Source organism: Chrysochloris asiatica, unplaced genomic scaffold, assembly GCF_000296735.1.
Source record: "Chrysochloris asiatica unplaced genomic scaffold, ChrAsi1.0 scaffold00324, whole genome shotgun sequence".
NCBI lineage: Eukaryota > Metazoa > Chordata > Mammalia > Afrosoricida > Chrysochloridae > Chrysochloris > Chrysochloris asiatica.
Genome location: NW_006408842.1, coordinates 374,094 through 391,315, shown reverse-complemented (window position 1 = coordinate 391,315; position 17,222 = coordinate 374,094). Strand labels below are relative to the sequence as shown.

The window sequence follows — 17,222 nt, the reverse complement described above, 5'->3', positions numbered from 1 at the left end:
CCAACTGACTGGAAGCAGTCCATATTTGTGACCATTCCAAAGAGAGGTGACCCAATGGAATGCGGAAATCATTGGACAATATCATTGATATTCCATGTGAATAAAGTTATACTATGGTAATACAGAAATGTCTGCAACATTGACAGAGAACTTCCAGAGGTTCATGCTAGATTCAGAAGAGGACATGGAATGAAGGATATCATTGTTGACATCAATTGAATCTTGGCTGAAAACAGAGAATACCAGAAAGATGGTTATATTTATTAACTATGAAAAGGCTTTCTATTGTATGGATCATGGCAGTTTGTGGACAGCATTGCAGAGACTGAGTATTCCAGAAGACTTAATTGTGTTCATGAGGAACGTGTACATAGACCATGAGGCAGTTGTTCGAAAAGAACAGCTTACAATTAGGAAAGGTGTGCACCAGGATTGTATTCTTTCACCACAATTATTCAACCTGCATGCTGAGCAAATAATCCAAGAAGTTGGGTTATATGAAGAAAAATGTGGCATCAGGATTGGAGGAAGACTCATTAACAACCTACGATATGCAGATGATACAACCTTGCTTGCTGAAAGTGAAGAGGACTTAAAATATTTACTGATGAAGATCAAAGAGCACAGCCTGCAGTATGGATTACATTTCAATGTAAAGAAAACAAAAATCCTCACCACTGGACCAATAAACAACATTCTTATCAACGGAGAAAAGATTAAAGTTGTCAAAGACTTCATTTTGTTCAGATCAACCATCAACACTCATGGTAGCAGCAGTCAAGAAATCAAATGATGTATTGCATTAGCAAATCTGCTACGTAAGAACTCTTTAGAGTGTTAAAGATCAGGGATTTCATTTTGAGGACTAAGGTGCCACTTATATGAGCTATGGCATTTCAAAAACTTCATCTACATGTAAAAGTTGGACAGTGAATAAGGAAGACTATAGAAGAATTGATTCATTTGAGTTATAATGTTGGAGGAGAATGTTGAAATAAGTATAGCCAGAATGCGGCTTGGAAGCTAGGTTGGCCAGACTTATTCTCTCATACTTGGGATATATTATCAGGAGGGACCAGTCCCTGAAGAAGAATATCATTTTTGATAAAGTAAAGGATCAGAGAAAGGTAGGCAAACCTCCAACAAGATGGATGGCACAGCGGCAGCAGAAATGGGTTCAGGTATAGCAACAATTGTGATGTTGCATCAGGACAGGGTAGTGTTTCATTCTGTTGTGCATAGGGTCTCTATGAATCGGTACTTACTCAGTAGCACCTTTCAACAACAACCACCCCCTTTTGGGTATTCTTTGCTTTCAGACAAGATCCATCTTACATTGGCAGTGATACCCCTAGGCCCATGTCCTCTTCTGTATCCAGCTTGAATTTCTGGCAGCTCCCTGCCAATGTACTGCTACAAAAGGTTTTGAGTTACCATCAACAAAATTGTATGTGTATATAGTATTAAATGATACTGTTCCATGATATCCACATTCTGTTGGGTCACCTTTCTTTGGAATTGACACAAATATTGATCACTGCCAGTCAGTTGACCAGATAGTTTTTCCAAATTTCTTGAGTGCTTCCAATGCTGCATCAGTTTTTTGAAACTTTTCAATTTTTATTCTATCAATTCCTGAAGCCTTCTTTTTTTCACCAATACACTCAGTGTTACTTGGACTTCTTTGTTCAATACCATTTGGTTCTTGACCATATTGTATCTCTTGAAATAATTGAACATCAATCAATTTTTTTTTTTTTTTTTTTGGTACAGTGGCTCTGTGTATTCCTTCTGTCATCTTTTGGTGCTTCCTACATCATTCAATATTTTCTAATGTTTTTGTTGTTATTAAGAGCCATTGAGTTCGTTCTCAGTCATAGCAATCTGTTTCCTAGGAGTGATCAGTGGGTTTGAACCAGTGACCTTGAGGTTAGTTGTTGTTGTTGTTAAGTGCCATCGAGTCGGTACTGACCCATAGTGACCTTATGCACAGCAGAATGAAACACTGCCCAATACTGGTCCAACTTCACTACTGTTGCCAAGCTTGAGTCCATCAATGCTGCCATGTGGCCAATCCATCTCATTGGGTATCTTCCTCTTTTTCTCTGACCCTCCACCTTACTAGACATTATATCCTTCTCCAGTGACTGGTCCTTCCTGACAATATGTATGAAGTATGAGAAACAAAGTTTGGCCATCTTGGCCTCTAAGGAGCACTCTGACTGCACTTCTTCCAAAACAGATCTGTTGGTTCTTTTGGCAGTCCATGGCACTTTCAATATTCTCCTCCAACACCATAACGCAAAGACATCAATTCTTCTATGGTCTTCCTTATTCACTGTCCAGCTTAGGCAGGTATATGCGGTTATTGAAAATACCATGGTTTGGGTCAGGCGTACATTAGTCCTCAACCTTTTATGTTGTTGAAAGGCATATTAAAATGTTCTTTATAACTGTGAATGCAAAGCCCTTCCTCTTCAATTTGTCATTCATAGTAAGCCATATGATTGTTAGTTTCAGGATAACCAATACCAGTATTCCAGTTCACTAATGCCTAGGATATCAATCTTTATGCATTCCATTTCATTTTTTGTTGACTTTCAGTTTTTCTTGATTCACACTTTATACTTTCTATTTTCTGATTATTAATAATGTTTGCAAGTGTTTCTTCCCATTTTGAGTTGTGTCACATCAGCAAATGAAGATCCTAAAAGCTTTGGTCCATTCATATCTTTAAAGTCAATTCTACTTTGAGGAGGCCTTCTCCAGTTGTATTTTGAAGGCCTTCCTACCTGAGGAACTCATCTTTGGGGACTATATCACACAGAGATCCACTGCTATTCTTAAAGCTTTCAGAGGCTAACCATTCAGAAATATTCTGTCTCTCCTTCTTCCTAGAAACTCCACTGAAACCTGTCCATCATGGATCACCCTGCTGGTATTTAAAATCACAGTGTCACAGCTTCCAGCATTACAGCAACACACACGTCACCACAGAATAGCAAACTGACAGATAAGTGGTTGGTGACGTCACCATCATGGTTGGTTGGTTATGTGCCATGGAGTCCATTCTAACTGATAGAAACTCCGTATAGGGGTTCTGAGGTTATAAATTTTACAGGAGCAGAAAGCCTCATCTTTCTTCTGCAGAACAGCTGGTAGTTTTGAACTGCTGACTTTGAGATTAGCAGCTGAACTCGTAATCACTATGCTACCAGAGCTCCTTTATGCACACAAGACTTACCCAGTGTCATTGAGTCCGTAGTGACCCATTAGGGTAGAATTGCTTTAAAGGGGCTTCCAAGACTATAACTTTTTAAGGAAGATGACAGTCTCATCACTCTCCTGCAGAGAGACTGGTGGGTTTGAATCCTCAACCTTGTTGCACAAGACAGCCAGATGTTAAACATCAAAGGATGGATGATTAAATTCAACTACTGGTTTATTTCAAATACATAGTGGTGGCCATGGTGGGGTGCCACTGAGTCAGTTCTGACTCATACTGACCCTGTATAGGGTTTCCAAGGCTGTCGATCTTTATGGGAGCAGAAAACCTCCTATTTCTCTCATGGAACTACTAGTAGATTCAAACTCTTGACCTTGTGGTTAGCAGCCCAGCTTGTAAACCACTATGCTAATAGGGCACCTATTTTAAGTACATAGTGTACTTAACAGGATTCCTGGTGTGGCACTGTGTTTTAATATGCTGTATCGCAAGGTCAGCTTGAACCCCAAGGTTGGCAGTTCAAGCTCACCAGCCGCTCCTTGGAAACCCTATACAGGGCTGCTATAAGTCAAAACCGGTTCAACAGCACTTAACAATGTTGTTGTTAAGTGCCATCGAGTCGATTCCAACCCATAGTGACCCTGTATAGGGTTTCCAAGGAGCAGCTGGTGAGCTTGAACCACCAACCTTGAAGTTCAAATGACTTTGCAGTCTGAAGCATTAGCCCACAGTGCCACAACAACAAGCATACTTAAAATCAAACTGAGGAATAGTTTTCTTTGAATGTTTTTTAGCCTAAGATTAAAAGTATGAGAGTAAAAAAAATAATAGAATAGGCAGATGCATAGAGAACAATGTGAATTTGCAGTTAGCAAGGGTGGCTGGGAGTGGGAAGGAGGGAGTCAGTGCTCTGGGGGCCCTGAACGTCTAGGGGTGAAGGAGAACTCTGGGAAAGAAAGATGCTGACAGTGGCACCACACGATCAACCTAATTGATGTCACGTAATTGTACATAGAAAAATGTCAAAATGCTAAATAAAAATAGGAGAATCAAATAAAAGACAATCACAATAAGTCTATGAGAATCAAAAATGTTTCTAAAGTCTGCCAAAATAAATGAAATATTTAGCAATTGTACACAATTTTTTTCTATTATGTACTATTACATAACAGTACTATTATGTACTATTATGCAAACCTATGGGGGAGATTTGCATAATGATGTCTAAGTAAAAAAAAGCCTTGGTTCCATGCCATTTTCAAAAGCCACCTCGATATAAAGAAAACAAAAATCCTTACCACTGGTCCAATACATAACATCATGATAAATGGAGAAAAGATTGAAGTTGTCAAAGGCTTCATTTTGCTTAGATTCATTTTGGTTGAATCATGGAAGCAGCAGTCAAGAAATTAAATGACGTATTGTATTTGGCAAATCTGCTGCACAAGACCTCTTTAAAATGTTCAAGAGCAAAGAAGTCAATTTGAGAATTAAGGTGTGCCTGACCCAAGCCATGGTATTTTCAATAGCCTCATATTCATGTGAAAGTTGGGCAATGAATAACGAAGATCATAAAAGAATTGATGTATCTTAGTTATAGTGTTGGAGAAAGGTATTAAAGGTACCATGAACTGCCAGGAGAACAAACAAATCTGTGTTGAAAGAAGTATACCAGAGTGCTCCTTAGAAGCCAAGATGACCAGACTTTGTCTCATACTTTGGTCATGTTATCAGAAGTGATCTGTCCCTGGAGAACAACATCATTCTTGGTAAAGTTGAGGATCAGCAAAAAAGTGGGAGACCCCCAATGAGATGGCTTGTCACAGCGGCAGCATCAATGGGCTCAAGAGTGGCAGCAATTGTGAGGATGGCGTTCTGTTGTACATGGAATTGGTATGGGTCGGACCCAACTCTAGGTCACCTAACAACAATAACAGTTGTATGTGATGCTGTAGGGTGAGCACTGAACTGCTAACTGCAAGATCTGTGGTTCAGCCCACCAGTCTCTCCTTGGGAGCCTTATACACAGGCTCACTTTGAATTGAAACCAACTCAACAGCATTTAGTAATGACAACATGTAACCACTGGACCCACATCTTTGATTCCTCTGTCAATCGTCCATGATACTGGGGTAGAGAAATGGTATACGTGTTAATTTTTCCATAGTAGAATGTTGATTTTAGTCAACAGTTTAAACATTTCATGTATCAGGAAAGTCTGACAAGAAAGAAATGATCTGAATTAAGATTCTTTTTTTTCTTTCTTTCTTTCTTTTTTCTGTCCCTGTCCTATAAAAGACATTAGTGAAAACATGAACCGTTAGACTGCTGAATATAGAAAAAATAAATAAAAAGGAAGCAAATCCCCTGATTGATCCTTACATAAATAATTGAAAATTAATAAATGATTATTACCTGCTTTATACTGAACTGGAAAAGCATCTGATTAGGAATCAGGAAGTCCAGATTCTATTTAGATTCTTTTACTCAATAGCAACAGTCAAAATAGCAATAAATAATAACATATGATTGAGTGTTTAGATGTGTCCGGCTCTGTACTACACATAGTGCATGTATTGATAGTCCATTTAATCCACAATACTCATATAAAGTCAATATTGTTATAATTATTTAACAAAAGAAGAACATGAGGCTGTTGCACAGCAAAACCTGGATCTCAGTTTTCTTGACTGTAGAAAGAGAAGATATTTTATTATTATGATTATCCATTTTTATTTAGCAACTATGTGTGCCATGTGCCTTGCTTGGCTCTGGTATGATTGAGTGGAACCTCCCCCATAGAGCGCCCTCCTGTGGGCTGGGGCGTCTCCAAGAACAGCCCAGCTCTGTAATCTTGGGCATCTTTCAGAAGTTGAATGGAATGGTGTGGGCTTTTGGTGCTCTTCCTTTACATGTCCATGTCTGTCTGCAGGTGGTGGGCAGGGGAGTGGGAAGCCTGTTCAGCGACCTGCGGGCCCCACGGAGAGAAGAAGCGAATGGTGCTGTGCATCCAGACCATGGGTTCTGATGAGCAAGCTCTCCCAGCTCAAGACTGTCAGCACCTGCTGAAGCCCAAGGCCCTCCTTTCCTGTAACAGAGATCTCCTGTGTCCCTCAGACTGGACCGTGGGCAATTGGAGTGAGGTGTGTTGGGTATTAAAAGGGAAAGTGGCATCATTTACACTTCTTCAGTCCCACTCATTCCTTTCCATAGCCAGTCCAAGGTGACCTTAGGTACAATTGCACACTAGCCAGCAACCATCACCTCTGGCCTGTTCCCTGCGTCCACCGCCATCCAGTCAGCATCCCATCTCACTTACCTTTCCTATAGGATCTTTTTTCTCACATGTCCAGTGGACAACTACTTTCAGGGATGTACTAGAGCCCACTCATGCAGGCTCATGTGAGATATATTCATGAAGCTTGCTTAACATGATGTATTAAACCATTGGTAGCAAATCATTGAGGGCTCCTATCCAACTCCAAGAGCTGGTTTGTGAAACATTTACCAGCACATCACTGCAGTTACCTATAACCAAAGCGTGTTAGACTAATATCATCGGATAGACAGTATCCTGACACTTACAGAAGCCCCCTCAAATCATCCATCTACTCAAAATGTGCCCATTGCAGGCCTGACCAAGCTTTAGGAATTGGCTGTTATTAGCCACACAAATTTAAATAGAGTGTTTCATTTCCCCACAATTAATCGAATCTAATTCTCAGAGTATAATTAGAAACCAGTGCATTACTATAAACATTTAATTTTGTTGAGGTCACCATGGAAACTGGTATTATCAGGTCTTGTCATGTCCCCAGAGTGATGGGGTAAAAGTAGGACTCTTCTTTTCCCCAAATGCTTGTAATTTTTAACAGCCTCAATTGGGCGGAAATGTGATTATTTTAGCCAACATCCTGGAGAATAACTGGAAAATAAATGCATTTTTAAACTAACAAGCCAGAACTTTTGGAAGGATTCTGAGATGAGTTTCTTTGGGAACCCACATATTTCTCTAACAACACTACCACTGACTAGGAGGTCCTCTTGGGACCCACCTTCAGAGAAAATGGAAATACTTGCTTTCCATTTTCTGTGAAATCTAGAGTGACATGACCAATTTAGCTAAAGCATTTTTGTTTAAAAAGTGACATTGATGATACATAAATGGGTTGCTTCTCACATACAGCCTAGTGTTGTCTGAAAGTATTATCTGAAGAAGAATTCTGCACATTGTGTGAGTGAAGGTACCTTCTCTGAGTACAAGCAGCATCAGCAAATTTATTTCCAAAGCAATTCCACTAATTCAGTGGCATAGATCAGTTTGTTCAGCTTCTGATTTTCTCTGCAGGATGCACTTTTGGGCACCTGGAGGGAAGTATTTTTAAGACATTTAAGTGTGATCCCTATTTGTAAGTAATTTCTAGAGCTCTGGTAGCATAGTGGTTACGAGTCAGGCTGCTAACCTCGAGGTCAGCAGTTCAAAACTAACCAGGATAAATATGGGGTTTCTGCTCCTGTAAAGATTTGCTGCTTCAGGAACCCTGTGTAGGGTCGCTGTGAGTCAGAACCAACTCCACTGACACATACCCACAACCATCACCATCAAATAGTAGAGACAGGGCCAAAAACAAACAAGAAAAGGAAGGAAGAGGAAATGCACAGTGCAGAGACTACACGCCTACAAATAAATGCAGGTATGTTACTGATACGCACGTGAACACATGTGCACATGTCAGCAAGAAGCCAGACCCTTGCTCTTCTGGGGATGGTATGATCATAGCATGTAGCTGGCCTGGCCTATTAGTCTACTGCCAACCTAAATTGTTCTAAATTACTCTCAATTGTTTTCAAAATATGGCTGCCTGGGGTATTGTGCCTGGTCCATTAAGTCTGTTTACAAAAAATGTGCTGACTGCTTCTGAAGGCGTTAATAGCACTCATCTTGTCCAATTACTGATTGTCAGAATCTTAATGATTTTTCAGAGGATTGCAATTACATACTTGACTGTAAAGTTCTTATTGAGTGCATGCTTATGGGCTGCAAAATGACCTTTCTTAAGTAAGAAACAAGAGACGAAAATGTTGGCACATTTTGACAAATACTTGCATCTGTTTTTCTAAAAGCATTGACCCTTGACAGAGCTGGGATCCAGTTAGTAGCTTCCACTTGGCAGAACTGAGCACAGAGACCAAGCTGCCCCCTCTCTTCAGGATGTTGTCAGGGGACTTGCTTTCAGTTAAATTACCATCCAACTACGTGTTGAATTGATTTTCTTCTTTTTCCTCTGCTGTTTTGCTAATGTGTGTATACACATTAACCTTCTTATGAGCTTTTCTGGAATATATCAAACGTCTTAAACATTTTAACTGTGTTCAGAAACACTTTTAAGAGAGGTGTTACTGCATCCTTGATATCTGCATTATTTATCAGCTGTCTTTTGTCTTGAGATCCATGTTATTTGAGGCAGAGTAGTGTTCCAGCAAGATGTCACTGGGTAACACAGATAGTTGGAGGTTCAAATCCATCCAGAGGCACCTGGGGAGACAGACCAAGTGAAAGGTCACAGCCTTGACAACCCTCCTCTGCACACAATTGGTCACCATGAGCCATAATCAACTCCACTGCAATTAAGAATAACAACAGACTTCAGCAGTGCCTAATTATTTGGTCTCCAGTGAGCCTTATGGATCACCCTGGATGAGTTTGAAGCCATAAAATAACTATGCCAAAGCAGCTGATTCTTTACATCAGGAGCCAAACTTTGATACTCCTGAATACTCCCTGGGCAGACCAAGGAGGGAAGAAGAAAAAAAATAAGGGCAACCCGAGGGTTCTGTTTCCGGGTTAAAGCTCCTTCCTCAACCCAAGCAATGAAGGAAGACTTGGCTCAGCAGAACCAGGCTGACAATTCATCCTGGACCCAGCAGGTATCAGAAAGGGGACGACTCTCCTGCCAGTGGGAGTGCAAGGCTTCTCCGTCCTCCATGACTAGTTCTTTCCCTCTCAGCTCATGTTCTGGGCTCTAGACATCTACCACCCATCTTAAGTTTGACCAAGAATTGTATCTTGCTTTCACCCAACTTGTTTTCTAGGCTTAGAGGTTAAAGGAGGTGAGTTCTGTTGATTGTAAACAAAAGTTCTTACTAGATCAAGGCCTGGAACACAAGGGCCGACTAGCCCAAACCTGGCACACAGTAAGCGCTACCCAGATAAGCATTTATTAATAAAGTAAATAGATGGAATTAATAATAATAATATCCAATGTTTGTTGAGTGTCCTCCACACTAGGTATAATGTCTTATTTAGTAATCCCTAGAATAAAAATCGGACTGCGAACCTTAAGGTCAGCGGTTCGAAACTACCAGCTGCTCCGCGGGAGAAAGATGAGGCTTTCTACTCCCGTAAAGATTTACACCCTCGGAAACCCTGTACAGGGTCGCTATGGGTCGGAACCGACTCGACGGCACTTCACAACAACAACAACAAGAATAGCATTATGAGTTCAGTCTTAGTTCTTTAATTTCCACACTTTTCTGGTAAGTAGCTTGAGGTTTAGAGAGTTAAGTCACCCAAGCATTCCCAGCTAATAAGTGACCAAGCTGAGATTCAAATCCATCTCTGATTTGAAATCAATCCCTGCTGTGGGTGAGAGGAAGAAATTTTGGCTGGTACCAGGCACTGCACATGCTAATGTGGCCTGGTTCTCCTTCTGGCTGGCAGGTAGCCACCAGTGCTATTTTGGTTTGGTTGGATTTTGGTAAGTATGTGACAAGCATGAGGCTTCTGGAACCCAGACTCTGAATGTTTGTTTATGAACAGCTACTTTCCAAAGGCACTTCAAATGCTTTACAACGAACAGGTGCTAGACATTCAAGTGATGAAAAAGAAATTATGTTGGTGAAGCCAACATGCTAAGCACCAGAATGACATAATGAGAGTGCCTAAGCCCAATGTATCCAGCCAGTCAGCGCAATAAGGGAAATGTGGCAGGTTCTATAATTCTTTCTATCTAGTAGATGAAAGCATACTTCTCCTTTAAGAAGCACACTGGTATAATACGTTACCAAAGTTCATTTGGCCTTTCTTGGGAGAAATGCATGGTGGCATGAATGAATGACATCAGGTTTTTAACAGATAGACAGACAAGCACAGCAAGTGTCAGGTAGTCACTACATGCGGCTGGCTTATTGAATCCTAGACAGTAAGAGAAGTGGGAAGAATCCTGGCTGAGAGTCCAGGGAACCACACAGGTTCTAATCTGAGTATTGCATAAACTCACTAAACCATCTCAAGAAAATGATTTCACTTTACTGGGACTTAGTTTCCTTAACTGTAAGCCAAGTATTTTTCTTTCTTCTGGCCTTCAGACACACAGGCTTACTGGAACAGTCGATTTTCTGGATTTTGTAACTCTGGCAACTCCTAATTGTATGTTTTGGAGCTAGTGATTAAACTCTCTCAGTCTTTTCTCATCTACAGTGACAGAGATACTGTACAAATTGAGCAAGATAATCCGTGTAAGCACTTAGCATTGTTTTTGTTGTCAGGTGCTGTCAAGTCAGTATCAATTTATAGTGACCAACAGAATGACACAATACTGTGCCAACCTCACAATCATTGTTACACTTGAGCTCATTGCGGCTGTCACTGTGCCAATTGATCTCATTGCAGGTCTCCTTCTTTTTTGCTGACCCTCCAACCTTACCAAGCATCATGTCCCTCTTCAGGGGCTGGTGCCTCCTGATAATACTTCAGAAGTATGAGAGATAAAGTCTGGCCATCTACGCTTCTAAGGAGCATTCTAGTTGTACTTCTTCCAGCACAGATTTGTTTGTTCTTTTGGCAGTCCATGGTACTTTTCATATTCTCCACTAACACCATAATTCAAATGTATCAATTCTTCTAAGGTCTTCTTTATTTATTGTCCAACTTTCACATGCATATGAGGTGGTTTAAAATGCCATGTGTCGGGCACACCTTAGTCCTCAAACTGACATCTTTGCTCTTGAACACTTTAAAGAGGTCTTATGCAACAGATTTGCCTAATGCAATACGTCTTTTGATTTCTTGACTGCTGCTTCCATGAGTGTTGATGATTGATCCAAGCAAAATGAAGTCTTTGACAATTTCAGCCTTTTCTCTATTTATCTTGAAGTTATTCATTGGTCCAGTGGTGAGAATGTTTATTTTCTTTACATTGAGGTTCAACCCATGCCAAAGACTGTGGTCTTTGATCTTCATCAGTATTCTGTCTTCTTCACTTTCAGCAAACAAGTTTGTATCATCTGCCTATCACAGGATGTTGATGAGTCTTCCTCCAACCCTGATGCCACATTTTTCTTCATATAACCCAACTTCTTGAATTATTTGCTTCACATACAGATTGAATAAGTATGGTGAAAGAATATAACACTGGCACACACCTTTCTTAATGTTAAGCCATTTTTAGTGTTCCATTATGCTGTCCAAACAACTGCCTCTTGGCATAGTGGCTGGCAAATAGTAAGTGTTCAATGACTAGTAGCTTGGTCTTATCAAGTTTGAAGACAAGATCTATTTTCCAAGCCATGCCAGGTCCATGGCATCCATAGGAATTGACCTGTGGCGCTTGCATTTCATTGAATCCACTCCCTGAACCCAGGGCCATTTTATCTATGAAGCTCTGTAGGCCTTCAAGGTTGCCAAGGGCCTACAAAACTGAACCCTGAAAAAAAAAAATTGCATTTCTTCCCTAGAAACATAAAAGGCACTGCAAAATGAGATATCAATATGTATTTATACAATCATGTTGTTGATTTTGTTAAGTGCTATTGAATCAGTTCCAACTCATAGTGACTCTGTCTAGGGTGTCTGAGGAGAGGCTGGTAGATTTGAACCACCGATCTTGTAGTTCAAACTGACTTTGCAGTACTCTGCCTTATCCTGCATTGCCATACCAGGATTCCAATATACACTGTCATCAGGTGGTTCAGACCCTGAACCTAGTGCTTCCTAGGCTGTACATCTTTACAGATGTTTGTCTCCTACTGAGACAAATATCTGTAAAGCCTCGTTTGTCTCCTACTGAGTGACTGGTAGACCCAAACTACTGACTTTGCACTTAGCAGCCCAGTTCAGAGTCCACCACGCTACCAGGGCTCCTAATCATAGTAAGTACTTATTGGTTATTTGTATGTATATCAAACACCGTTACAGGTATTAGCACACTTAAGCCCTATAATAGCTCCATTTTATTGATGAAAAAACTGAGGCACATCCACATTTAAAAACTTGTCCAAGGTCAAATACCCACCAAGGAAAAAAAAAAAACAACAGGCTTTGAATCTAGGCAGCAGAGTTTCTGCTCTGAACACGTGGCATCACAAATATTTACAAAAGATAACAATGTGACAACTCTTAGTATACCGAAAAATTTGTTAAGTGTGGGAACAATCTGTAGATTAGCTTTTTTCACTTTGCTGGAATTTCAGACAGTGGATATTGATTTCTGAGAAATCAGAGCCACCGATACATTAAATGAGTTCTCTCCAAAAAATACTTCCAAAATAAAAGAATAAAAAGCCTTTCAAATGTTTTTTACAGCAAAAGATTAGATTTCAACCCAGTGGTTGTTAAGTGTTGGCAAGTCTGTTACAAGTTATAGCCACCCTCTATAGGGTTTCTGAGGAGTGGCTGATGGGTTTGAAGTTTCAGCCTTGTAGTTATCAGTCTAGGTCTTAGCCTCCAACACCAAACCAGGACTCCATTTAATTAGGTAGGATTCCTCAATATTTTGTCTTTTTTTCAATCCCAGGTTTAATACGAGTCCATCATTCCTATATAAATTTCTAAGACTATTCATTAAATGTTTTTAATATCCAAAATATTGGTTTATTCTCTACCTATCCTTTCAGTCTATAAACCATCTGAGAAATCCCAATTGTGTTTTTCACTAAACTCTCTCAGTGCTGCAGCACCAATGCCAAGTGTGTGTCCCCACCTAACAGTGCACCTCAGGTGGGAGGAGTTAGAAAATCAATCTAGCAGCAGACCTCTTTGTCAGCAGTCTACCCCAAGAAGCCTTTAATCTAGCAGTGGTGGCAAATGAGGGCAAGATAACGCCCAGAGTTGACAAACGACTTGCCTGATCTAGGGTTCCAAATTATAAGGGAAAGGCATATGATAATCATAGCAGAAATTGCTTTTGAGAATTCTGAAACTACCAGTCGAGACAGGCTCTGAGTGTGGTGTTGTGGACTGCACTTATCTCATCTGAAGGGCTTGACAGCTCCTAAGGAGATAAACATAGTCGGGAATGTACTGGAAGGGAGCGTGGGGCTGAATACAAAGCATCAGTGTATTCTGATGGAACTATGAGAAAAGGCAACTTAATTTTTAGACCCAATATATGTTTGGTAGCTAGTTAATACTGTCTCACCAAGCACAGTATGCCACAAAGCTTAGTGATAGCATACAGAGGTTATGTAAAAGTTGCAGAGTCTATTGAGTGAAAAAAGAAGATGTAGACCCAAGGTAGGTGTGCTGCAGAACATGGAAACACCTCCCCAGCCCCACAGCCCCAAGGATAAAGTTTTGAGTTGCAATGTAGGAATCAGGCCCAGAATTATAGATCATCAGCTTTTATAAGCTGAAAATCTAGAACTTACTGGAAACCTACTCTTTTTAAATGTCAGCCACTGTATTGATTTTGTAGGACTGCTTTAACAGTGAATTTAATGTTAGACTGTTAGCCACAAAGTTGATGGTTCTAAAACAGCAGCAGATGGGAAAAGTCTGAGCTGTCTGCTTCTGTAAAGATGTACAGCTTCAGAGACCCTGATGGAGCAGTTCTACAGTGTCCTATAGGGTCACCACGAGTCAGAATAGACTCCATGGTAGTGAGTAGCCATAACAGAATACCACAACTGGGTGCATTACAACAACAGAAATGTACTTTCTCAGAATTCTGGAGGCTAGAAGCCTAAAATCTGGGTGTTGGCATGACAATGTTCTTTCTGAAGGTTCTAAGGGAGAAATCCATCCTTGTCTCTTCCAGTTTCTGGTTGTCTCTGATGTTCCTTGACTTGCAGCAGCATGATAACACTTTCTGCCTCCATGTTCCCATGATTAGCTTTCTTCTGCCTTTGTGACTCTCTGTCTCTTCCATATGGCACCAGTCATATGGATTAATGCCCACCATACTCCTGCCTGCCCTCAGGGGAACCAATTACATCTAAGAGGACCATATTTCCAAATAAGTTCACATCCACAGGTATTAGCGATTAGAACTTCAACATATCTTTTTTGGGGAGATACACTCCAACTCTTATTATTGTTGTTGTCGTTAGGTGCTGTCAAGTCATTCCAACTCATAGCAGCCCTATGTCCTGCACCATCCACACAATTGGTCTGTTTGAGCCCATTGCTGCTGCCACTGTGTCAATCCATTGTTGGGGATCATTCTCTTTTTCGATGACCCTTCACTTTCCCAAGCATGATCTCCTTCTCCACGGACTGATCCCTCCTGACAACATGTCCAAAATAATACGAGATGAAGTCTCACCATGCTCACTTCTAAGGAGCACTCTGGCTGTATTTCTTCCAAGACAGATTTGTTTATGCTTCTGAAAGTCCATGATGCTGTCAGTATTCTTCTTCAATATCATCGTTCAAATGCATCGATTCTTTTACAGTCTTCCTTATTCTTTGCTCAGTTTTCACATGCATATGAGGCATTTGAAGATACCATGGTGACTTGCATGCTGCTGTGATGCTGGAAGCTATGGCTCTGTTATTTTAAATACCAGCAAGCTCACTCCTGGTTGAGTTAACAAAGTTTCAGCAGACTTTCTAAACTAGGAATAATGAGACAGACCACTTACAAAGTACTAGCCACTGAAAACCTTATCAATAACAATGGAATATCATCAGATGTAGTGTCAGAAGATGGGCTTCTCAGGTTGGAAGGCACTCAAAATATGACTTGGGAAGCAGGGCTTCCTCCTTAAAGTAGAATTGACCTTAATGATGTGAATGGAGTGACGCTTCTGGGACCTTCATTTGCTGATGGGACATAACTCAAAATCAGAAGAAACAGCTGCAAACATCCATTAATAATTGGAACATTAAATGTACAAAGTATGATTCTAGGAAATTTGGCGGTCATCAAAAATGAAATGGAATGCATATAAATATCCATATCTTAGGCATTAGTGAGCTGAAGTGGACAGGTAATGACTATTTTGAGTTGAACAGTCATATAGTTTACTATGCTGGCAACAACAAACCGAAGAGAAATGGCACCACATTCATTGTGTAAAAGAACATTTCAAGATCTATCCTGAAGTAAAATACTATCTGTGATATGATTAATATCCATATGACTTTAAGGAATAAGGAAGACCAGGGTCCTGGTGTGGCACTGTGGGATAAAGCACTGGACCACAAGGTCGGTTTGAACCACAAGGTGGGCAATTCAGACTCATCAGCCTCTCCTTGGAAACCCTATACAGGATCGCTATGAGTAGGAACTGACTCAACAGCACTTAACAACAACAACAGTAAGGAAGATCAATTAATATCACTATTGTTCAAATTTATGCACCAACCATTAAAGCCAGTGATGATGTAACTGAAGAATTCTACCAACCTCTTCAGTCTGAAATTGATAAAACCTGCAATCAAGATGCATTGGTAATTACTAGTAATTGGAATGTGAAGCTTGGAAACAAAGAGGAAGTATCAGTAGTTGGAATATAGCCTTGGTGATAGAAATTATGCTGGAGATCCTACGATCGAATTTTTCAAGATCAATGACTTGAAAAGGGAATAAGTCACCTTTATCAACAAAAGGTGACTATATACCTGGATCTCACCAGGTGGAATACAGGAATACACAGAAATCAAATTGTCTACACTATGGGAAGAAATGATGAAGAAGCTAAGTATCATCAGCAAAAGTAAGGCCAGGGGAATGTCTGTGGAACAGACAATCACTTGCTTATATGAAAGTTCAGGTTGAAGTTGACTAATATTAAAATGACATCATGAGAGCCAAAATATGACCTTGAGTATATCCCACCTGAATTTAGACACCATCTCAAGACCAGTGACTGAAGTCCAGAAGAGCTCTGGGAAGACATCAAGAACATCATGCATGTAGAAAGCAAAAGGTATTAAAAAGACAGAAGAGAAATAAAAGACCAAAATGGATGTCAGATGAGACTTTGAAATTTACTGTTGAACATCAAGCAGTTAAAGCAATTAGAAGACATGAAGAAGCAAAAGAGGTGAACAGAAATTTTCAAAGGGCAACTAAAGAAAACACAGGCAAGTATAGTGAAACATGCAAAAACCTTAGAGTGTTTGTGTGGCACCGTGGAATAAGCACTCACCTACAAGGTTGGTTTGAATTTCAAGGTCATTGGTTCACCACTGCTCATTTGAAGCTCTATTCAGGGTTGCTATGAGTCAGAACCAACTTGACAGCAGTTAACAACAACAACAACAACATGCAAAAATCTGGAACTGCAAAACTGAAAGGGAAGGACATAGCCAGAATATCTCAAGCTGAAAGAACTGAAGAAAAATTCAAGCCTCGATTTGCACACTTGAAATGTTCTATGGGCAGAATAGTGAGTGATGAACGATGCATCAAAGGAAGATGGAAATAATACACAGAGTCACTGTACTAAGAAGAATTAGTTTGTGTTCAACCATTTTAAGAAGCAGCATATGATCAAGAACCAATGGTAACTGAAGGAACAAGTTCAAGCTGCACTAAAGGCACTGAAAAACAACAAGGATCTAAGAACTGATGGAGTACTAATTAAAATGTTTAAGGAGCTCGGGTAGTGTAGTGGTTACGAGCTGGGCTGCTAACCTTAAGGTCAACAGTTCGAAACTACCTGCTGTTCCTCAGGAGAAAGACGAGGCTTTCTGTTCCCGTAAAGATTTACAACCTCAGAAAACCTATACAGGGTCACTATGAGTCAGAAATGACTCCACAGCACACCA

General features: G+C 40.3%; 1 protein-coding gene across 1 annotated transcript in view; it reads left to right on the top strand.

Moving 5' to 3' along the window:
• The window catches only part of ADAMTS12 (ADAM metallopeptidase with thrombospondin type 1 motif, 12), a 571,713-nt gene that overhangs the window by 468,602 nt on the left and 85,889 nt on the right, over window positions 1-17,222 (top strand). The window contains exon 18 of the mRNA XM_006875388.1: window positions 6,159-6,369. Coding sequence (XP_006875450.1) covers window positions 6,159-6,369 — 211 coding nt within the window. The remainder of the gene's footprint in view (window positions 1-6,158; window positions 6,370-17,222) is intronic.